Raw genomic sequence first — 23,157 nt, 5'->3', positions numbered from 1 at the left:
TTCTTATCTCTCTGTCCCAACCTTTCCGCCCTTATTAGTTTTATCAGATGTTTGAATAAAAGTGAGAGTGTTTTGGCGGTTTCTCTCTCTCTCTGCCTCTCCCCTCTCTCTTCCTTTCACTGTGTGCTCTCTTTCTCCCCTTGCTCTCTCGCTACCCTCTTTATGCATCTCACTATGCGCTCTCTCTCCCCTTCTCTCTCTCTCCCTCTCTCTATCTATCTGTCTTGTGACCCATGACTCTGATACCCACCTTCTCATATGGCATAACAATGGGCTGCCTCACACAGTCTCCTGCCCTGCACACAAAGGTGCCTTCTCCCTTTCTCCTCCCCTCTCCTCGACAGCAGGCCAAGTATGGATGCATGTCGACACAGTAAGCGTCCTGTGGCCGTCCTTCCCTCTGTGTCAGCAGTGCCACTGCGGCGCCACGTTTGGTGTCCTTGACCAACCCAGGCCAGGGGACGTCTGGTAACACAACATGGGATAAGACTGAGCACTGGGCCCCCGCAGGATCTCAGACCTGGTCCTCCCTTCTCAAACAAACACCCAATGATAATGGACTAACTTAAGTGGCGGTTGTTTTATTTTTAACTCTGCTTCTTTAAGTGGCCCATAATCTATATTTTGGCAAAAGTTCTCATGTGAAATTATGACAACAAAATGCTGGCTTAGACCAAGTCCTTTTTCGTGTTTGTTAATGTCTCAGTCTTTCCAATCCTCTTTTCAACCCATTCAGTCTTTCCTACTCTCTCTCCCCTCCCTCGCTCTCTCTTCGAACACTTCCTTATATGGCTTCGGCTGTCTGATCTCACGCCGTGATTCTAGGGGAACAAGGGAGACAGAGAGAGGGAAGAGAAATAGAATGAGATGAGATTGTGTTTCCATGTGTCTCAGATCCCTGTTGGCTTTTCTTCATCACCACCTCATTGTCCAATGTTCCAGTCCATCTTTTGCTTGTTACATCCTCTTTCTTTCCGCATCCAAGCAGCCAGTCCCCTCCCTGCGCCATTCTCATGTGACTCCTCATCATTTGTAACCCTTTCCTTCTAAGCATTGGTACGTCCTCTGTATATGTTATCATCATACCAGACATACCAATATGTCTCGGTTGAGGGTTTAGGCAGGCATTCTGATCATTTTGTCACAAAACTTTCCATTTTAGAGGCATGTTGTTGCTAAGGTATGTTCGGACTCTTATCGGCACTGAAAGCAACTAAACAAAATAACAAGATGGATTTAGTTCAGAGATCTCATCTAGCTGTAGACTTTTTATCCTTTCATATTGTTTCTTGGCTCAAAAGTTCAAAAGTTGAACTGTTCAAAAGTTTGGGGTGACTTTTTATTATTTAAAACAACATTGATCAGACACATTGATCCGAAATACAGTGTAGACATTGTTCATGTTATGAATGACTGTTGTTGCTGGAAACAGCAGATTTTTTATGAAATGTCTACATAGATGTACAGAGGCCCATTATCCACATGCATCACTCCTGTGTTCCAATGGCATGTTGTGCTTACTAATCCAGGTTTATCACTTTAAAAGGCTAACTGATCATTAGAAAAACTGTTGTGCTGATTCAAGCAATACAACTGGCCTTTTTTAGGCTAATTGAGTATCTGGAGCATCAGCAATTATGGGTTCATTTACAGGCTCAAAATGGCAGAAACAAAGAATTTTCTTCTGAAACTCATCAGTCTATTCTTGTTCTGAGAAACAAAGGATATTCCATGCAAGAAATTACATAGAAACTGAAGATGTTGTACAATGCTGTGTACCACTCTCTTCACAGAGCAGCACAACCTGGCTCTCTCTAGAATAGAAAGAGGAGTGGGAGGCCCCGGTGCACAACTGAGCAAGAGGACAAATACATTAGAGGGTCTAGTTTGAGAAACAGACGCCACACAGGTCCACAACTGGCAGCTCCATTATATAGTGCCCACAAAACACCAGTCTTAACGTCAACAGTGAAGAGGCGTCTCCGGGATCCTGGCCTTTCTAGGCAGAATTGCAAAGAAAAGGCCAAATCTCAGACTGGCCAATAAACAGAAAAGATTAAGATGGGCAAAATAACTCAGACACTGGACAGAAGAAGATTGGAAAAAAGTGTTATGGACAGTCTAAGTCTAAGGTGTTTGGATCATAAAGAAGAACATTTGTGTGATGCAGACCAAATGAAAAGATGCTGGAGGAGTGCTTGACGCCATCCATCAAGCATGGTGGAGGCAATGTGATAGTCTGGGGGTGCTTTGGTGGTGGTAAAGTAGGAGTTTTGTGCAGGGTAAAAGTCATCTTGAAGAAGGAAGGCTATCACTCTATTTTGCAGCACCATGCCATATCCTGTGGACGGCGCTTGATTGGAGCCTATTTCCTGCTACATCAGGACAATGACCCAAAGCACAGCTCCAAACTATGCAAGAACTGTGAAGGGAAGAGGCAGTCAACTGGTATTCTGTCTATAATTGAGGGACCATCATAGTCCCAAAGTGACCCCAAATGTCTGAACTGTGTGTACATCTGGTTGATGTGTTTGTTACAAGAAGTCTGCTACCTTAGATAATAGCAGATACAATACTAATGTCCTTTGTTCCATTTGAGGTCCCATGGAAGGAATGCATTCAACATAATAGCTACAAGCAAATAATCCACCCATACACTTTCACTATCACTAGCTGTATGTTTCTCTTTCATTCTCTTCAATGGCAGCCACTAATGCCCAACCACTAAAAGGATTGAAAAAAATTGCCTTGTCATTTTCCTTTTCCCTGGCTCAATACATCTCATCTTTATCTATGACCTTGTCCACGATCCTCCTCATGTATCTCCACCATTCTGTCTCTCTCCATCTGACCTTCCTCCTCTCCTCCCCTTTACAAGCAATGCAGGAATGTTTTGCTAAACATGTATTAGTCAGCTTTACTAATTTAGCTTGCGATGTCCCGCTTTATTGCTCTCCCTTTGTCTCTCTGTCTTTCAATTAAGTTCGATTTTTAAGGGGTTTGTTGGCAGGGAAAACATTTGTTTACATTGCCAATCAAGTGGAAAAAAGCTCTCCCTGGCTGTCTCCATCTCTGTCTCAGTTCTCTCTGTTAAACTCTGTATACATGCATTAGTCCTATGTCTGCTATATGTGTCATGTTATCGTTGTTTGTTTAGGATCAGATGTTTTAGTGTAGTATGTTGTGTTGTTAACCGGTGTGTGTGCTTTATGTTGCAGGTGTGTTCCTGATCCCCTACATGATTTTTGTATTCATCGGAGGTATTCCTGTGTTCTTTCTGGAAATCGCTCTTGGCCAGTTCATGAAGCAGGGAGGCGTCTCAGCATGGAACATTGCCCCTCTCTTTAAAGGTACTGGAACTGGCTTGCATTTAGGGTGGACGGTAGAAACCATATGCCGGTATATATGTACCGCAGTAGGGATTTGCCCATGCTATATGTACTGCAGTATGGATTTGCCCCATGCTATATGTACTGCAGTATGGATTTGCCCATGCTATATGTACCGCAGTAGGGATTTGCCCGTGCTATATGTACCGCAGTAGGGATTTGCCCGTGCTATATGTGCCGCGGTATGGATCTGCCCGTGCTATATGTGCCGCGGTATGGATCTGCCCGTGCTATATGTGCCGCGGTATGGATCTACCCGTGCTATATGTGCCGCGGTATGGATCAGCCCGTGTTATATGTGCCGCGGTATGGATCTGCCCATGCTATATGTGCCGCGGTATGGATCTGCCCATGCTATATGTGCCGCGGTATGGATCTGCCCATGCTATATGTGCCGCGGTATGGATCTGCCCATGCTATATGTGCCGCGGTATGGATCTGCCCATGCTATATGTGCCGCGGTATGGATCTGCCCATGCTATATGTGCCGCGGTATGGATCTGCCCATGCTATATGTGCCGCGGTATGGATCTGCCCATGCTATATGTGCCGCGGTATGGATCTGCCCATGCTATATGTGCCGCGGTATGGATCTGCCCGTGCTATATGTGCCGCGGTATGGATCTGCCCATGCTATATGTGCCGCGGTATGGATCTGCCCATGCTATATGTGCCGCGATACCTGCTATTGAGGGACTATCAGAGAGAAGGACAGAACCTGGCCTCACTATAGAATGCCCCATTGGCCCTGATACAGTGTATATAAAAAAAGTCTACACACCCCTGTTAAAATGCCAGATTTTTGTGAACTTTTTCCACTTCTGTGACCTACAATGTGAACAATTCAATTGAAAAACAAACTGAAATCTTCGAAGGGTAAAATTGAAAAATAAATAATTGTCAGCTAGCATATTGTCTGCAAACTCAGTAAGGCTTTCATCTGATTTTAATTTACGCTTAATACTCCTTCTCCCATCTTCTTCCCCTTCTTATCAATCTCTTCTTTCTCTCTTTCTGCTGTTAGGTCTTGGTTTGGCCTCAATGGTGATCGTGTTCTTCTGTAACACCTACTACATTATGATCCTGGTATGGGGCCTGTACTTCCTGGTCCACTCCTTCACCAGCCCGTTGCCCTGGGCAACCTGTGGACACCCCTGGAACACTGTTAACTGCACTGAAAACTTTAGACGGGCGTGCCACAACCACAGCACTCTCCCGCTCCTGTCATCCACCCCCAGCCCCTCCGTCCCTGCCTCCCTTCTCTCGTCTGTGGCGTCCTCCCCGCTCAACCTCTCGTCCTCGGCCCATTTACTCTACAATGGCAGCTGTGTGGAACCGGAGGGCATGCGCTCGCCAGTCATGGAGTTCTGGGAGTAAGGGAACGGCTGTTGTTCTGAGTCGGTCATGTGGCTGACTGCCTAGCTGTATTGTGTTGAACCTTGCCTGTTTGTCAATTTTCTATTTATTAACTTTTCTCTTTGTTTATCCCCCTCTCTTGCATTTCCGGCCTTTCTCTCCCTCTCTTTCTTGCATTTTCTCTTCCATATGTCCCTCTTTCTCTGTTTCGCTCTCCCTGCATCAGGCGTAAGGTGCTGCGTCTCTCTGGTGGTCTGGATGAGGCTGGTGACATCAGCTCTCACATGGTCCTCTGTCTGATCGCCACCTGGGTCATAGTTTACTTCTGCATCTGGAAGGGTGTCAAAGGCACAGGCAAGGTCAGTCAAAGTGTGTGGGCGTATTGTGTATGGCTTTGTGTATATTTACTTTTACTTGTTTTGCTTAACTCAACATTAGATACAATACAAGTTTTCTTTCAGCAAATAAATGGTTTAGGGAAGGCTGTCTTTGTTTTTTTATGAGACTAACAGAGTAAAGATACAAAATATGGTGCTGGCAACATGAATGAGAGTGGAACTAGGAAACATGAACCTATTGTCCTGATTGTGAAGGCACATGGTAGTCCGACATCAGCTACAAATAAGCCAGGCCAACACGGGCCAGGCCAACACGGGCCAGGCCAACACGGGCCAGGCCAACACGGGCCAGGCCAACACGGGCCAGGCCAACACGGGCCAGGCCAACACGGGCCAGGCCAACACGGGCCAGGCCAACAGAAATATCATGATAAAGTCTCAAAAACATTGAAATAAGGGCATGTGATAAGATAAAAGTTTCACTATTATGAATGTATGACTGCTTGAACTTGAGTTGACTTCCTTTATGACTAGAAAAGAAATAGAAAATAAAACTACAGCAAATATAATGTTGAGTGAGAAATTGTGGCCTTTATCAAGCAGCATCACTATCTGATAGTAACCATCATAGACAGCAGTCAGAACAAATTTACAACAAAATGTGGATCATAGAGCAAAGGACTGATTTAAGCAGCTGTCTGGGGAAGTGAGAATCAAACCCTGTGAAAGGACATTAGGCTAACTATGCTGATGTTACTCTAGGATTAAAACAGAGATTTAAATCCAGGGATGAATAAAATACGCTTCGCAAATATAGTTCGTAAATAGTGAAAGAGATTTATTACAATGCAAATACATTTATTTTTTGTAATCAATATCTATTATGCCGCTTTAAGTGAAAACAACTAGTTGTTTCTTTTCTTTCATAATTAAATAAAAGTAAAAAAAAATCTGTTATTGACTCCAACAACTTAATTCATCTCAATTAAACGGCGACCTAACATTGTACGAACATATTATAAAGCAATTCCCTGGTATAGGCACCAGTGCAACATAATTGTTTTTTTAATTCCTTCAAATTAATTAATTATTTTGTTTTCTTATGTGAACCATCTTTCATTCTCGGAAAGAGGTGTGCTAAAAAACCAACCAAACCTGACAGACCTGACTGGCGCTCCAAGCCCTCTGCATGGTCCAAGTTTGTTTATTGCATGGCCCAAACTGCATAAATGTGCCCTTTCAATGATTTTATAATGGTTGATTTCGAGCTAGGCTGCAATTTTAGAAAGTTTCTGGTTCATTTTTTATGGCATTTTTCTTTCATTATTTAATCTACTATACTTTAATTTTATGTATGATATACTGTATGTCGTTTTGGTTCTTTTTGAGGGGATCTGTAATAGCAGTTGAGCTGGTTCAAGAGCTGCAGGTTGCCGAACCATTTGATACAGGCATCAGGTCCAGGAAGGTTAGGCTATTTTCAGGCTGAGCGAGGGCTTCCCTTGGTGCCACCAGCCAACATGATTGGGCTGTGGTGTCGGATGTGTTAACCTGTCCACACCATACCAATGTGGGCATTATTACTGGGAAAACGTTTTCATTTGTCACAGTGTGGGTTGGATGTGACCAGTGCCTTGGTGCAGCCTATGACTAAAGGCTCCTCGGCACAATTCTGGCAGTTGATCTGGGGCAATGGTTTTTAGCCTACGTTAGGCCCACATTGTGCCAATTTTGCAATTTTGACGTTTGCTGGGAAATATCAGTGTTCTCGTGCACAAAATATGAGGTTGCTTTACAGCTTTGTCCCGTCTGCACTTTGCTCTCCGATCCCAAAGCAGCTTTAGTACGGCTCATAATGTCTAGACTGACACGCATAAGATCTGACACTTAATCACACATACACCCACGCCTAAATGACCATTCTCCCTTAGACTATTCATCAACAAATAAGTGGGAATGGAAAAACGCCTAGTGTGTGTTTGACCCCTTCATTGGTATATTTGTCTAAAGGCAAACTTGTTTGCTGAACGGGTTGACAACCGTACAGCAATGTGCCTTTCACAGTTCACCATCACACTGGATTACCACTGTAACTTTAATGAATTCCCTCCCAGGGGTCCCCACAGCAACACACAAACAGTCAGAATTTGCAACAGGCCTTTTCCCCATCCATATGTCAAAGAATATCCACATTAGAGCCGTGTCTGGCTGCAAGTACATGGGTGTAGGCATGCTACTTAACGCTGTTTATGTATGTATAATTATGTGTCTGTGGGTCCCTGTATATGTCCCTATATTTTCTACAGTGATAGCAAAAGCTCGTAGAGCAGAGTTCAGGCAAGGAGGGTAATTGAGCCGGCTACTTAAGCCGATTAGTAACTTTCCCCTCTGCGTGTGTTCGAGGCGACAGGATGGGGGGGGGTCTCAGCAGATCAAGGCAAATATGTTCCTTTTTTCCTCCAACTTTATTAATCACAGTTAGAAGGCTCAAAGCACGAGGTAACCACCACATAGTGGGAAATTGCTTTCTAAGCAAAGCTTCTCAGAGGCAAAATCTGGTTTTAAATTTGCATGTGCTTCAGGTACAGCTTTGTTCCCTTCCCTGTAGGTAGTGTACTTCACAGCTCTGTTCCCCTACCTGGTCCTGGTGGTTATGTTGGCCCATGGCGTAACCTTACCAGGAGCGCTGGATGGGATCGTGTACTACCTGAAACCAGACTGGTCCAAACTCGGAGAAGCACAGGTATGATGTCAACAGTACGTACAAATGGTATGGGTTGGCCTGTACATAGGTGTTGCAAAATACTATCCAAAGAAAGGATTGTTGCCTTGGTTCAACTTCAGTAATTATTCATGTTGTGTTCCTAGGTATGGATCGACGCTGGCACTCAAATATTCTTCTCCTATGCCATTGGTCTGGGTGCTTTAACCGCTCTGGGCAGCTACAACCGCTTCCACAACAACTGCTACCAGTGAGTATGACTAGAAACCCAGCTGGACTTTAAAAACCATTCAATGCTGCTTTTCGAACTTCCATTTATGTCCAAGTTATGGGTTTCCAACACTCTCCTTAGGTCCTACTCCCAGACGTTTCCCAATGTTTGTTTTAACCCTCAACTGGTACACCTGACTCAATTACTGAACTAATCATTAAGCTGCTTAGTAAATCGGGTCGGGCCATTTAGGGTTACAACTATGACTTCAAGCCTAGAGGCCTGGGGCTTGCGGAGAGATTTTGGAAACCCTTTAAATTAGGAGTTCTCAAACCTCTCCTTGGAGACTGGCAGACATTCCATGCATTTTAACTTTTCCAAAGCTAGAACCCCTGATTTAATTGTGAAGTGATTATCACTCCCTTGATTAGGTGAATCAGATGTGCTAGTTCAGGACTACAACAAAAATTTCGAAACATCTGCCGATCCCTGAGGACAGTTTGGGTAACTGCTGCTCTAAAAACCCTATGAGTCAGTTCCTAAGTAGGGTTTGCCCCAGTAGTACAGGACATCTGGGCTGAGTGGCTGCTAGCATTTGTTTAGCTAAAACAGACGCTAAAATGTAAACAACCCCCTTTCCAAAATATCTGGACTTTCTGGACCTTTTAATAGTTTTAAGTCTCTTGGCAAGGATGTAGTGGAATGTCCATATCACGGAAGTAGTAAAAATATCCTTTCAATTGCTCTTTCCATATCAGGGTATTAATAAACTGTTTTCTTTTTTAGACCAGTTGGAAATGTTACATGGGTGATTCTCATGAAACTGACTGCTTACCTACAGTCTGAGTTAAACATTAATACACAAAGCTAACATTTATGTAATTGTTTTATTTAAATACAAGTTGGGATGTATCTTGTTACTGCAGTACGTTACCTTTTCCTGGATCTTGTTTCTTGTGTTAATTGCTCATGAATGCATGTTATTGTACACTAACAGATTAAGCCAATTGACAAAGTTGGTCATTCAAACCTTTTGGGCAGAGGGCCAGGCTTCGTTTTAATTGAATAAATATTGTACACTTATTCGGGCTGTTTATTAACACAATATTAATAATTAATATGTTAATAAATAACCTGAAATGGAGCCCTACAAAATGTTAGTTTTTTTAAGAAATGTGTTTACAGTTTTCCAACATAGTTGTCTTTGTTTAATTTTTGTTGTTTTGGATATTTTTTGTGTTTCAAATTCAAATTGAATGTTCTCTGTCCATGATTATAATGACATCAGAATCACAACCCTTTTTGGGAGGTTCAGGAAGAATGTTTTTAGTGTAAGGTAAAAGTGCATATGGTCCTTTTAATTGCTGGTCTAGCAATGAACATGTGTGGCAAATGTTGGCTAAATATGAGGCTAAATGCTGCTCCCATAATGTATAGATAAGAGATCAAAATCATGCTTACTCATAATGTACCTGCCAGTTAAGCCTAATTCATAGATGTATGAAGGTTTCTGTGAAAAGTTTAAAGAAGCCACATTAGCAGCTGGCTATACATGGAGTGACAGAACCTGTGAACTACGCAGACAGATTGGGTCAACATATTGGAAATTAATGGAAAAATAATGTGTTAGGTTCTTTGGTCAAATAAGGGCTGTGTTGATTAGTGTCTACTACTTGGTTTCCTTTGACAGTTTATGGTGGAGCATGTGAAAATTGCATCTACCTTCAGAAGGGGCTTCTACCTTATTACTATTTACTGATTAACTTTTAATATGAGTTAGGCTACTTATACCAGTTGCTTGCGATCAACTGTAGTCAGAATCATAACGTTTTTTTTGCCAAGTAAGTTTCACAATAAACAAGGAATCTGTTCTGGCCATTGGTGCAACAATCAATACAACACAAAAGGAATAAGGGAAGTTATTCTGTCACTTACTTGGGTGCTGTCAAGCTGTCAATTATGAAAAACCCAGACTATGACTATGGTTTCCTGGAGCTATGGCAGTAAATATTGGTTCCTTGAAGCTATAGCAGTAAATAGAACCAGAGGCTGTGGCAGTAAATAGAACCAGAGGCTGTGGCAGTAAATAGAACCAGAGGCTGTGGCAGTAAATAGAACCAGAGGCTGTGGCAGTAAATAGAACCAGAGGCTGTGGCAGTAAATAGAACCAGAGGCTGTGGCAGTAAATAGAACCAGAGGCTGTGGCAGTAAATAGAACCAGAGGCTGTGGCAGTAAATAGAACCAGAGGCTGTGGCAGTAAATAGAACCAGAGGCTGTGGCAGTAAATAGAACCAGAGGCTGTGGCAGTAAATAATGGTTTCCTGAGGTTATGGCAGTAAATAGAACCAGAGGCTATGGCAGTGAATAGAACCAGAGGCTATGGCAGTGAATAGAACCAGAGGCTATGGCAGTGAATAGAACCAGTGGCTATGGCAGTGAATAGAACCAGTGGCTATGGCAGTGAATAGAACCAGAGGCTATGGCAGTGAATAAAACCAGAGGCTATGGCAGTGAATAAAACCAGAGGCTATGGCAGTGAATAAAACCAGAGGCTATGGCAGTGAATAAAACCAGATACTATGGCAGTAAATATTGCTATGGCAGTCTGTGATGGTAAACTCAGTCAATGGGAAAATATTATGTTAGACTAACTGTATAATCAAGTAGTCATCCATTTGACTCTCTAGTGTGCTGTCTATCCACAACTGATAGTTTTTTGTCTTATTTACTCTGATCATTATTCCAAAAGCCTTCTGAACATGACTGTTTGGATTGTTGCATTTTATTGTTGTTACGTAAGGCAGCAGAACCGTTAACCAGCTTAAGTATGCAGGTCATGTTATTGTATACACACATGGTGTGTAGCTGGCTCTTAATCAGGGGACAGTGGAGCTTTTTGGTACTACTGAATTTGCAGTTTGACAGTATAAAAAACAACAGAATAAAACAAATAAATAATCTATATTTGGCTTACCAGTGGGAGCGCTCGCCACAATCTGTGCTGAGGCGAGGGCGTTGCAGATTTAATAGCATTGGATAGGTAGAAGAGGTATGGGGACACTGAGGTGGTCTGGCTATTTATCGAATCCATCAGATCTCTAGTGAATCTCTCCCAGTCCCACGACCTCTGCATCAATGCAGCATCATGTGAAGAACACCTAAATAAAAACCATTGATCTGTGTACAGTACAGTATCAGTGCAGTGATCTGTGTACAGACTCATTACTTACTGTAGTAGTGTTGAATGTGTTAAGGGCACTCTCTCACTCTCTCCCTGCAGCCCATCAGATGTGCCAGTTTTTTGAAAAAGTTCATTTTCCCTTGTGGCTGTAGAGGCCGTCACGAATTTACACCAGCAGCTTTTAGCTGACTATAACCCCACCTTTCTCTTTTTCTCTTCCTCCTCTTACTAGATCACCTACTTTGATTTATTTTAGTCTATACCCATGTTGGATTTTTATTTGGTCAACCTGTTATTGCAATCATTTTCAATTCCCTCCCCAAAAAACTGACTTCACTCTAAGGAAAAACTTATATTTTCTATGATCCAAAAAAACTATTAAAAACTCCTATTTTATTCATGCATGACTCAAATTAGGCTTGTTGTTGTTTTGTAGTATTTAAGTGGGTTTGTAAGTGTGTGTGTTAATGTTCTGGTTCGTTAAACAAAACGTTGATGCTTCTTCTCACAAGCCGACAAGATGATCTTTCTATCCCTCAGCCACTACAGGGTCATGTCAAATATAGCTGTGCCCCGGCTATGACCTTTCTCTATCTGTTTCTGTCTTACTCTCTACAGAGATGCATTTGTTCTGGCCATGATCAATAGTGGGACCAGTTTCTTTGCTGGATTTGTGGTGTTCTCGGTGCTGGGCTTCATGGCTGCAGAACAGGGGGTCGACATCAGCAAGGTGGCAGAGAGTGGTGAGAACAGACTTTTCTAAAGTTGCCTACACCTGTTCTTCGTCCCACTAATTGTATGACCTGACAAATCAGTTTCCCTTCCCCTCTAACCTCTCTTCCCCATTTGGTGTGTGTCAGAATGCTGACTAAGGGCCAGAACAGACCACCTCGAATGTCTGTCGGCCGTTCATCTACCATTCAAATTGCTCGCTGGCGGCTTGGTGGGATTGGCGAAGCCCTGCTGCCACTACCGATGATGAGGCGAAGTACATACAGAAGAGTCGTGCTGATTAAACATGTAAAATCGATTCGCCCTCCGAGATAAGCCGATCGGAGAGTATGAGTGGGTAGACAAAAGTACTGCCAAAAATAATTAAAAAACCACGTTTGCCAGTGACATGCATCCCTTTGCAGCTTTTTAAATTAGCCAGTCACATGAAAAGGATTTTAGATGGTAGCTGGTAGTTAGCTAGGTGTCGAGATATAATGCACACAACACAAAATGCTTCCACCAAGTTAGCTTCATGGCCGCTGTAGCTAGGATTAACATTATACATGAATCTAATGAATGGACATGCTTGCCCTTTAACTAACTTTAGCTATCTCCTGTAGCAAAGAATGTGGCTGTGTTAGCAGGTAATATGGGATTAGGCACTATTATACATGATTTATCATCTTAATAACTAGTTGCCTATCTTTTGCCTCTACAGTAAAAAGCTTTCTAGAGCAATAGCAATTTTAACACAGCTAGCTAGTTAGTCAGAAAACATTTCCTGACTACCAGCAACACAAGGATGGACATGACAAATATGAGAGTAAAGCTAGTGCTGTACTTCTAACTGATAGTTTGGGATATGTTTTTACTGTAAGGCATACAGTAAGCGACCTGTGCTATCTGAAAACCAAAAACAAATGACTGGCGACCCTGTTCAGAGGTTTTAGGTGCTCTTGGAATACTTCTATAGAACCAGCTACCTGATCGGTTTCCCTGTTCAACACTAACCCTGCCCACTCTCTCCTTCCTATTGTGTCTTCCTCCAGGTCCGGGTCTGGCTTTCATAGCCTACCCCAAAGCCGTGACGCTGATGCCAATGGCTCCACTCTGGGCAGCACTTTTCTTCTTCATGCTGCTAATACTGGGCCTGGATAGCCAGGTATGGGACAACATGGACACACTAACACATGACCCTGTGGTGACGTTTGAGTGTATTTGTCTAAGTAATCCACCTGCCTTAATCTTAGGGCCTGTAGCCATTGTTCCACTAGCAGAGAGGCAGTCAATGAGCCTCTGTGTCCCTCACCGAGAACATCTGTCCATACCTTCTGCTAATTCCTTTCTCTCCATCTCCTCGATTTCTTTCTTTCTCATGACCATTCATGTAAACAATCCATGAAAGCAAGAGCTGAATTTAGTAATTTTTCTTTAATCAATGACAATCCAAAATATAGTGACAGATTATGAATAAATAATTAGTGAGTCCAGTCATTACACAAATATGTACATCAATGCAAGCAGGGAGAACAATCGTAGGAAACCCCTCTGGTACAGTCGTAGCCTCCTCTGGTACAGTCGTAGCCTCCTCTGGTACAGTCGTAGCCTCCTCTGGTACAGTCGTAGCCTCCTCTGGTACAGTCGTAGCCTCCTCTGGTAAACGTATTCCCAGCTTCTCAATTAACTTATATTCAAAATACAACTTGTTTATTTAGCTGCCTATATACTGAAGACCAGGAACACGATTAATGTGGGTACCGTTCTAGGTATAGACGCTTAGAGCATTTTAGTCATTTTGTGCCCAACGTGTACTAAGTTTTACCTAGAGTGCATTCTGAAATGCACTCAGTCCCCTTCACTTTTTCTGAATTTTGTTATGTTACAGCCTTAATGAAAATGTATTACATTTAAAAAAATCTACACACAATACCCCATAAAGAACAAGCAAAGGAACCAGGCAAGCCCGTTCGGCCAGCCCGTGATTAGTAGGGATGAATATTGTTGCCCTCACTGGATTCAAACAGGGGTCTCCCATGTGACAGGCTGTGTCTCTAACCTCTTAACTAAGCCATACGTGCCAAGTGTTGGTATTTTGTCACAGATTAATATCACGCCAAGTTTGAATATTTCACTAGACTCCATTAAGCATTGTGTTAAACTGACTAATGTTTCTTATTAAGTTTACATCCACCACATATAGCATCTATGAGCTGTAGCTTTTGCCACTGGCCGTTTTAACAGCTTATTAGCCAGCAATAGGCTTACTAGTATCTACTAACTTACTACTTGGAATAGTCATAAGAATTGAGCGATTGCTAGTGAGACTGAAGATGAACTTTACACTGCCAAAGCTATTTCATTTCATGGCACAACAACATTCATTTTTCTTTCATCCGTGAATGACATTGATACAGTAGCTATCAATATAAGTGATGAATAACTGACTTTTTTGTCAAGTGACAAGACGAGAGAATCGTGGAAACCCCTCCTCTTTTACTGCCCAAGGGGTTGTGGTCCACGGTGTGTTACCACATATGGATGCATGCTTCGGAAATCCACCAGAAATAGTCCCAATTTAACTGCAAAGGCTCACTATGATGTGACTAGTAAAGGCTGTAGCCAGCAAAGTTTTTGTCTATCCTGAACAAATCCTAATGCATAATTAGTTTGGACTTCGGTGAGGCTCGAACACGGGTCTCTTGCATGGCAGTCTGCGTCTCTAGCCACTACACTATTTAACAAGGGCTATTCAGACAGTCTGTCAGTCAATCAGTCCGTCACACACTCACTCACTCAATCACTCATTCGTTCAGTAAGAGATATTCGCTCTTCTTGGCCCAGCTCTGCATACACGGTCTGGCAAAAACAGGTTTTTAGAATAATAGGCAGAAATTGCACATTTACGTAAATATACAGACCTTTCACTATGACACTCAGAATTGAGCTCAGGTGCATCCTGTTTGTATTGATCTTCCTTGACATGTTTCTACAACTTCATTAGAGTCCATCTGTGGGAAATTCATTAGAATAGACATGATTTGGAAAGGCACACAACTGTCTATATAAGGTCCCATGGTTGACAGTGTATGTCCGAGCAGAAGCCAAGCCATGGGTTTCAAGGAATTGCACATAGAGCTCTGAGACAGGAACACACTGGCCTCCATTCTGAAATAGAAGGTTGGACCCCTTTTTACATCTAGAAAAATATATTTATAGGGTTTCAGGAGCAAAGCTGAAGAGGCAGGGTTAGGGTTAGAAGAGGCAGTAGAATACACAACATTATCTACCATTTTGTTTTTCAAGATAATAAAAAATAAATTGCCTGTTGAAATATGAAGGCAAACTCATGTAACACCATCAGTGGAAACATACGTGTCCAGTCTGGTAGTTTTCAAACAAATTCCATGCTGCCCCATCCAGGCTGATTTCAAACAACCCTTTAATTAATAATAAATTATCAGTATCAAATGCCTACGACAGGTTAATGAAATGGGCAGTGACAATGCTGCCTTTTCTTCATACTGTGTACTGTATAATTTATCACTAATGAAGCAGTAGATAGATAAACACGTACACATAAAGCATTTGACTGACTAAATGACCAGGGCAAATTAATCAAAAAATTGTTAAGAGATTCAGTTTGGCAACATAGTGACGCTATAACGGCTACATGATGATATCTTGATCTGTCTCACTCAGTGTAATTACATTTGGCACACATGCTCAGGGTTAGGGATAACTTCTATAATACATGAACAATGGTACATTTTTACCCATTGGGGCACCATTGGACAGGAAAAAATATCCATGTGGCATTTGGTGCATCTATTGACATATGGTGCTAACCCTAACCCTAAGCGCAATGCTGAATGCTGAAACTCGCTTAATGCTGCTTGCATTCAAAGAGCATTCATTCTTTATTGAGTTTGTCTGCATTACACCAACAAGTTGATTTAGTTTGATATGGGACTTAATCGTTTTGACATTTTCCTGCAATTGTAACAACACTCAGACTGTTCACTACTACTACTAATAAAAACTATAGACATGATTTCCCAAAGTGTTATTCCGCTACCAAATGTTTTGTTCAGATAATTTAGATGACAGACTTGATCCTATTTTAAAGAAGGATCAATTGATAGTGACCGTCACACATTAGGACCAGCAGCATGTGTCAAGACAGCAGCAGATTAATTCATGTTTTAGCTTGTGGCCAAACCTACAACCAGCATCAGAACCAGAAGAAAAGGGCTTATGTCCTGGACTCAGATATCAAGAAGGTTAAAAAACCTGCATGTTCCCAAGCTCCCCACCTGCTTTATAAGTGACTGGTATCCGTATTAAAGGAATTCACTATTGAACTAAACACTGGTTATTCTTCTCTCTGTCAGTTTGTCGGGGTCGAGGGCTTTGTCACAGGGGTCATGGACATGGTTCCACCCAAATCTATAGCAGGCCGGCTGCGCCGTGAGGTTGTCGTGGCGATATGCTGCATCACCTGCTTCTTCATTGACCTCTCCATGGTAACAGAGGTAAGGGTCAGGGGGAGTTTAAAAAATAATTGAGAAGAGGAGGTGGACTGAGAAAAGAACAAAAGGAAATGATTCAGTCATTATTAGGTTACTGTAAAACCCAACTCATGCTCAATCTTTCCACACTTTCTTTTCTGGCTCTCCACCCAACTCTTTCAAAATCCATGCTCTATCTCTCTCTCCCTCTCTCTCCCTCTCTCTCTCTCTCTCTCTTTCTCTCTCACTCTCAGGGAGGGATGTATGTGTTTCAGCTGTTTGACTACTACTCTGCCAGTGGGATGACTCTGCTCTGGCAGGCCTTCTGGGAGTGTGTGGTCGTGGCCTGGGTCTATGGTAAGGGTAGCGTGTGCATGTGTGTGTTTGCGGCAGGTGTATGTCCCGTGTAGCTCACTTCATAAGAACCTGGTAAGAGCGTGGCGCTTGCAATGCCAGGGTTGTGGCAGGGTTTCTAAATACCCTTTATAGTTATGGTCATACTTACATCCAACATATTCAATGGTATTTTTCTAATCTGTGTAACCTGGCTAATCATCAGAATAATCAACAGAATTAGTGAGAGCCCTAATAATTATATATATTGATAAAAACAAAAGTAACAGATGGTTTTGTATACAGAATTGTCCAAACATTTGAGTCATACTGTATGTATAGTGTGTAAGACCAACACATGGGTCACTTCTGAGTGCATCAGTAATTGTGGAGATGAAGAATGTGAGTTGGTGGGTGGACGGTTTCTTTGTGTCTATGCAGGTTTTCTATCCCAGTGTGGACAAAAGAATCCATGTAACCATGGTAAAACAAGGTATATTTTACCATGTGGATGAAAAACATTACAATTGGGATTAGAATTAGGCTCAGTGGTTTTGGTTTGGGTTATGTTTTGGATTGTTGTAATGTTTTTGGAGTTCGACTTAGGGAAGATAGGATTTTGAATGGGAGTAATGTTTTGGGTCCCCACGAAGATAGAAATTCATCAAATATGTATGTGTGGGTGTGTGTGTCTTGGCTTCTACACAAATACAATGCTTATCAGCCTAGAGCAGGGGTTCGCAAACATGCACCAGGACCCCACAACCTTTTGATGTTGAGGGGACCTAGGAATGTTTTAGTGTTATGAAGGTCATTTGCTCCAATTTGACAGTGTACCAATACTTATGGTATTTAGGGAAGGCTATGTCATAATAATAGACCTGATTTCCCCAGAGTGTTATTCTGCTGTTAATGTGTTATAAACGTTTAGATAACATATCAATTTAATACAAACAATAGATCAATTGATAGCGACAGTTGCACATTTCTTACTCAAATGAAGCCCTATATTCTGGACACATCCCTAGGTTGAGAACCCCTGGCCTAGTGAGACTGAATGGAGGGAGGGTATGAAATACGTGCGCTGTGCTCTAAAGCGTTAGTAACAGATTGTTAGCGAGGTCCGGCCCAGTCTGCTCTGCTTCTGCCTCAGCCAGCTTGTCCACGTCTTGCCAGACAACAAGCCATGCAGGGGACCCAGAACAGACAGACTGTTTGGCATGGAGGTGAGATGCAAAAACACTGGCACCCAATTACGTCTTAAGATCACACTATACCGTGTTCTCCCTTCCTTCTTTGACTGTCTCCCCTGCTATCCCTCCCCCCTCACACATATCTTCCAGATGTCCCTCTTTCCTGTCTCTTTCTGTCTTTCGCTCTATCTCCACTTCCCATTTCTCTGTCTCTGCCCTTTGTCCCTCCGTCTGTCCAAACCTCTTTCTGTCTCTTCCTCTCCCAGGTGCAGATCGCTTCATGGATGATGTGGCTCGTATGATTGGCTACCGGCCCATGCCCTACATGAAGTGGTGCTGGTCCTATGTCACACCCCTTGTTTGCGTGGTGAGTTGAACCTGCATGTGCACACACAAACATAAACACACACACAACTACCTCCAGAGCAACAAACTACATTTACGTCGATTTAGCATATCTGAGGGCCTTTGGAATACCAGAAAATTGGCGCTGTTCTTCACTGATTAATTGCTATGGCTTTGGGATTAAGTCTTTTAAATCAACTACTGTCAATTGTGGTTCTGTGCGTGTGTGTGTGTGTCTGTGTGTGTCTGTCTGTGTGTGTGTGTGTGTGTGTGTGTGTGTGTGGTTATGTGTGTGTGTGTGTGTGTGTGTGTGTGTGTGTGTGCAGGGAGTGTTCCTGTTCCACGTGGTGAACTACAAGCCCCTGACATATAACTCGGTGTACACATACCCTTGGTGGGGGGAGGCGCTGGGCTGGGGTCTGGCCCTGGCCTCCATGCTCTGCATCCCCGTCACTGTCCTCTACAAACTACTACGCTGCAAGGGATCCTTCTCAGAGGTACCGCTGTCTGTGTGTGTCTGTGTGTGTCTGTGTGTGTCTGTGTGTGTCTGTGTGTGTCTGTGTGTGTCTGTGTGTCTGTGTGTCTGTGTGTGTCTGTGTGTGTCTGTGTGTCTGTGTGTCTGTGTGTCTGTGTGTGTGTGTGTGTGTGTGTGTCTGTGTGTGTGTGTCTGTGTGTGTGTCTGTGTGTGTGTGTGTCTGTGTGTGTGTCTGTGTCTGTCTGTGTGTGTGTGAGAGAGAGAGACTGGCCTAACGCTTCCCACACGCAGAGGTGTGGGAGTATTGTGTGTGTCAGAGGAGGAACGTTCCCTAGTTGCATACCTCCTGACTTCTCCTTGGTCATGACCCTGCTCACTAATCTGTAACATGCTATTCTGGCTATCGCTGCTTTTCGAGACAACTCGGAAACTCTGACCTTTTCCCGGTTCACGTTTGAGTTTCGGTAAAAAAAAACACACAAACACTTTAATTTTGAGGTTCTGAGTTTCTGAGTTGTCTTGACAGCAACATACATACAGTACATACATACAGCTGGTCGTGTCTGATTTTGTGGCATGTCAGTAAATGTGTGAAACTCTGAATCTGAACGCTACGTTAACTCCGTGTTCCCCTTGTTAGCTCCTGCCCTGCACTAGTGGTATGTCTCTGTGTCTCTATGAATGCTTTCACTCTGTCACGTCGGTCTCTCCATGCCAGACTCATTTCATTCAGTGATATTTTATCCTCTCTCTCCCTCCTCCCTCTCTTGCTTTCTTCCTCTGGCTTACTTTCGCTTCTTCTGTCTCTTCCTGTCCCTCCTTCTGTCCCCCTTCCTCTCTCCCTTCCTACTTCTCTGCTATACTCCCTCACTCTCTCTCTCTCTCTCTCTCTCCCACTCTCTCCCCCTCCGTAGCGCTGGCAGCACCTGACCACCCCAGTGTGGGGTCGACACCACATGGAGTACCTGGCTCCCGAGTCCGAGGCCAAACTGCTGCCCCCTAATGGTCAGACCAAGAACACCTTGCTGTTTGAGAGTGTCATCTGACCACCCGAGCCCCACAGCCCCTCCCAGTCCCCGCCCACTCAGAGCCCTCTGTCCTCAACACACACTCATGCCCTTAATCACACACAAACACCCTGCCCTGGCCCAGCCAGAAATGCACAGGCAGGCCACCCCGGGAAACCAATCACCCGCACGCGCACACACGAACACTAAAATGCCCAGTGGACCAAAGAGAAGATTGGACAAATACAGACAGGGCTTTCCCTTCAATTCCCTCTATCTCTTTACTCCTCTCATCCTGCTCTTCCTGTCTCTCACCCTCCTCTGCTCAGTGCCTCAGTGCCGTCTTGTTCTGTCTCGTTTTGTGATGGTGTTGTAAAGTCCAACACAGCTGCAGTATCTTGCCACCAAGCCCCCATGTCATTTCCCTGCTGCCTCTGTGTCTCTCCCCTTTCCCCGTGTCCTGTGTGTGAATGTGTTCGTCTTCCCTCCTCGTGTCATGGATTCTGTGGGGCCGTTCAGTGCTGCAGACCGACCCGTGCGTGTGGGTGTGTGTGTGTATACAAGCGAACTTGAGTGTTTCAGTTGGTCTGGGTGCGCGTGAGCGTCGTGTTTGCGACTGTGTGCGAGAGATACCTTGCTGTTTTCTGTCCGCCCCTGCATTTGACTCTAAACTCCACCTTTCGCCTGACTGCCATTTTCATTCTCCCTCACCTGTTCGAACTCCCAATAAAACATCCCTCTGTAAAATGCAACAACAAAAAACATGATGAAAAATCTAACAAAAAACACCACCACTTCCAGTGTAACTAAGTGTCCTGAGTATTGTGTGAGTCAATGAATCAGTGTTAATATTGGGGGGATGATTGTGATCAGTATTTCTGAGAGAGAAGCCTACCGATGAAGAATGAGAGAAAAGGGGAGGGAGAGAGCAATGTGTCTTAATGCCAAGCCAAGAAAGAAGCAATAAAAGACATGATGGAAACACTATGTTTTAGTCTCTTTATTAACATAGCCTCTACTCATCAGTTTGTTTCATGTTTACATATCCAAAGAACATTTTTCATCATGTATTTGAACATTAACATTTCACCATGACAATAACAAATCATCTTATATCAAACATCTCTGATGGTTCTAATGAAAGTGAACAGTCAAAGCCTGGTCTACTGGTCTCTGATCAAGGCTTTCATTTGATAGAAACAGTGGGGAAGTATAGTTTTGCTGAATAAATTAAGACTCATTCCTTAGCGATGCATGGGAGGCAACATCTTACACCAGTGGATCACTTTAGGCTATGTTCTCCGCCAATTTCTTTTTCCAATAATATGGTATTTTGACCAATCACGTCCAATCTATCTGAGATATGTTACAGAGCTGATCTGATTACCAAGGGGGAGGGTGGGGGAATTATTGGGCAACTTGTGTACTGTTCATGCTGCATTAGATCTGATCTGGGACCAGGCGACATGACATGACAGGTATGACATGACAGTACAGCAGGTAACTAGGTTTTGCAATATAGAGAGTCCTACCCCAAATCAAGTATTTCTTAGGAAAATATCTTATTGATGATGAAATATACATTGTCTTAGAGAGAATTAACATGGTATTTCACATACTTCAGACTCTTTTCGGCACTGATTGGAACCAGTTGCTGTGATGTCTGTCATAACATTGTGAATAGCTGCTATTCGTACAATCCTTTATATATTAGGATAACCGATTTCCTACATAATTTATTTGATGTCTTTAGCAGTGACGTTTAAGCAATGTTTACTTACATAATGTTTGTTTTGGTAAACACAGTTCTTAGTCAAGTAAAACTGCACAGTTATGCAATATGTTTAGGAGCTGAGAATGTCCTCTTAATATGTTTTTATTCCTGAGTTGATAGACCCAACTGTTTAAAATTTAGAAAGCAAAATGTTTGATTACTGCACGTAAATCAATAAAATGTAGTTTGCTTTTAGCATGAAGGTCAAGGTTAACTTGACTTCAGATCAGTGTTGCTCAGCCTGGGCATCACAAGTTTTATGTTAGTGATGAAATCAACTATTGACATGTTCAATTTATAATTTAATGTTCCTTTGAATTCAGAACCAGTGCAGCTGGTTTTGCCCAGTATTAGCTGGCTACGGAAAGACAAAACAAAAGGAAAAACTCCCTTTGACTCCTGTGAGACCGAGAGCAGATGACTTAATGGATAACATTTTTACAGACCCAGTAATGGAAAAGAATACGAATTAGAAGAGCACTTTACAGAACCCTTGCAGATCTACAGCTGTCTATAGGAAGCTTATGCAGTGGATAGAATAAAGTAATCTACGAAAGCTTGAAAATACATAAATGAAGAAAAGGTGTTTGACCAAATGAATGAAATTACTATGACTGGCTGAGTTGCTGACTCAGCTTGTACTTTACAGTAATAAATGTAACACATCACACAAGTGTTTGTGTCATTGTGAAAATTCCTTAATACATGGTGCATAAACTTCCCTAAAATGTTGTAATGTGTACTTATCAAAGAACATTTAATTTTTTTACATTTACAGAGTTATTGTTTCACGTTGGTTATTTACGCCTGTGTTAAGGAATGGACCTGGCTGTCCTATGTTACATCTAGTGATGGGTCATTCACGATGAACAACTTTTTTTGAACTGCTTTTGAACTACATTTTAGTTTCCCACATGTATTTTCAAGGAGGGTATGGTCAGTAAAAAAACAATCTAATAATTAGGACAGGTAAGATGTAATCTATTTCAATATGCATTCCACGCTCTACAAGAATTCTAGCAATTTATCCTTTACATTGGAGATTTGAAAATGTTCCATTGCTTTGGGGTTCTTTTTAAGCATTTTAAACAAAGAGTTGTTTGGGACCCAAATGAGCCATTCAGGTGAACAGAGCTGAAAGACCAGGTTGCAACACCAGGCTCAACAAAAATACTTGAATTGCCCATCACTAGTCACTTGAGACCCATGTACTGTATATCTTCAATGTGTACTGTATGTAGCAGCATCCCTTCAAAATAAAAGTTGTTGATTATAAGCATTCCTTTGCCTGCAACACTTTGACCCTCTCACCACCAACCAGTTGGGAAATAAGGATTTAGGGAATCCAGCTGTAGTCAGGAGAGGAACTGAGCATTTTCTAATTTAAGTCAGTCAATATGAAAACCTCAGAGGACTGGTTTGGGGCAATGACCCAGGATGGTCAGAGCTCAGCGAGGAGCCGATGGGAATATATAACAGGCAGCCAGAGTGAGTTATCCTAGAGGGTTTGACTTTTACAACCCGAAGCTCAAACTGTTTAGGCAAGGATTTATTTAAAATAAAGTATGGCATATTCTCCTTACAATAGATGGCACCCCCGACACCCTTGG

General features: G+C 42.7%; 1 protein-coding gene across 4 annotated transcripts in view; it reads left to right on the top strand.

Moving 5' to 3' along the window:
- Positions 1-22,828, top strand: part of si:ch211-117c9.5 (sodium- and chloride-dependent creatine transporter 1) — a 29,332-nt gene extending 6,504 nt beyond the window's left edge. Inside the window, exons 3-14 of one of the 4 annotated variants that reach the window (XR_004576610.1) lie at positions 3,219-3,350; positions 4,414-4,762; positions 4,972-5,104; positions 7,692-7,826; positions 7,952-8,055; positions 11,817-11,941; positions 12,962-13,074; positions 16,304-16,444; positions 16,675-16,777; positions 17,195-17,246; positions 18,213-18,313; positions 18,618-18,731. Coding sequence is in view for 3 of the 4 variants with exons in the window: in XM_013136454.4 (XP_012991908.2) it covers positions 3,219-3,350; positions 4,414-4,762; positions 4,972-5,104; positions 7,692-7,826; positions 7,952-8,055; positions 11,817-11,941; positions 12,962-13,074; positions 16,304-16,444; positions 16,675-16,777; positions 18,213-18,313; positions 18,618-18,788; positions 19,681-19,812 (1,739 nt within the window). In the remaining variant the exon portion in view is untranslated. Of the gene's footprint in view, positions 1-3,218; positions 3,351-4,413; positions 4,763-4,971; positions 5,105-7,691; positions 7,827-7,951; positions 8,056-11,816; positions 11,942-12,961; positions 13,075-16,303; positions 16,445-16,674; positions 16,778-17,194; positions 17,247-17,781; positions 18,098-18,212; positions 18,314-18,617; positions 18,789-19,680 lie in introns of those variants that run through there. The other 3 variants (XM_013136454.4, XM_020051655.3, XM_020051656.3) reach the window with 3 other exon arrangements.
- The last annotated feature ends 329 nt before the right edge of the window (positions 22,829-23,157 follow it).

Source organism: Esox lucius, chromosome 12, assembly GCF_011004845.1.
Source record: "Esox lucius isolate fEsoLuc1 chromosome 12, fEsoLuc1.pri, whole genome shotgun sequence".
Taxonomy (NCBI): domain Eukaryota; kingdom Metazoa; phylum Chordata; class Actinopteri; order Esociformes; family Esocidae; genus Esox; species Esox lucius.
Note: the sequence above shows the minus strand (reverse complement) of the source record. Positions and strands in the feature narration are given on the sequence as shown.